General features: G+C 78.3%; 1 protein-coding gene across 1 annotated transcript in view; it reads right to left on the reverse strand.

Annotated features, from left to right (window-relative positions):
• Positions 1 to 1,027, reverse strand: part of AURANDRAFT_68461 (hypothetical protein) — a gene marked incomplete at both ends in the record, with an annotated part of 4,207 nt that overhangs the window by 1,796 nt on the left and 1,384 nt on the right. Inside the window, one exon of the mRNA XM_009044153.1 lies at positions 487 to 960. Within this exon, the coding sequence (XP_009042401.1) occupies positions 487 to 960 (474 nt within the window). The remainder of the gene's footprint in view (positions 1 to 486; positions 961 to 1,027) is intronic.

Consider the following 1,027-nt stretch of genomic DNA (forward strand, 5'->3'; position numbering starts at 1 on the left):
TGGCGGCGGCGGCGGGAGCAGGAGCGGCGGGGCCGCGGCCGCGCGTCGGGGCGCCGCGGCGGCGACGTCGTCGGCGACGATCGGGTGCGCCGCCGGGGAGGCGAGGACGCAGGCGGCGGCGACCGCGAGGACCAGGACCGCGGCGGGCGCCGCCCACGGCCGGACCGCCGGCCGGGGCTCCTTTTCGAGGCTCGGCGGCGTCGTCGCCTCCTCGAGGACGAGGGGCGCTTCGGGGACGAGAGGCGCCGTCTCCTCTTGCGGCGTCGTCGCCTCTTCGAGGACGAGGGGCTCTTCGGGGACGAGAGGCGCCGTCTCCTCTTGCGGCGTCGTCGCCTCTTCAGGGACGAGCGCCGTCGTCGCTTCGTCGAGGATCAGCGCCTTCGCCTCGAAGGCGCGCAATTCGCGGAGGAAGCTCCTCGGCGTCCGCGGCGGGCTCGAGCGGGGCGTCGCCGTCGCCGCCCCGTCGACGACCGGCGGCGTCGACACCGCCGCGAGCGCGACCTCGAGGTCCGGCGGCGCCGGGGCCGCGTCGTCGCCGCCGAGCGCGAGCGGAGGCGCGGCGGCGCCCGCGTCCTCAAAGTCGGCCGAGACCATGCGCTCCGCGCGCGGCAGCCCCCCCTCGGGCGTCTTCGGCGTCGTCGGCTCCGCGAGGGGCACGTGCGCCAGGTCCAGCGCCGTGGCCACGACGCCGCCGAGGTCCGGCGCGGGCGACGTCGCCGGCCGCGAGGGCGTCGCGGTCGCCGCGTACTCGTCGAGGATCACGCAGGACCCGGCGCCGAGCCACTTCGCGGACGTGCTCGGCGTGCGCGCCTTGGGCGGCTCCTTCCGCGGCGTCGACGGCGGCGGCAGGCTGTCGCGGCGCTGCAGCTTCGGCGGCGCCGCCTCCGTCTTCGACGGCGGCGCGGACCGGGACCGCGGCGACCGCCGGTTCGACGCCCGCAAGGCGCCGCGCCGCGTCTCCTGCGGCGCCCAAAACGCCGCGTGATCGTGGTGCAGGCTCTGGTGCACGTCCGCCCATTCCATCGTT

The sequence above is a fragment of the Aureococcus anophagefferens genome, assembly GCF_000186865.1.
Source record: "Aureococcus anophagefferens unplaced genomic scaffold AURANscaffold_153, whole genome shotgun sequence".
Taxonomy (NCBI): domain Eukaryota; class Pelagophyceae; order Pelagomonadales; family Pelagomonadaceae; genus Aureococcus; species Aureococcus anophagefferens.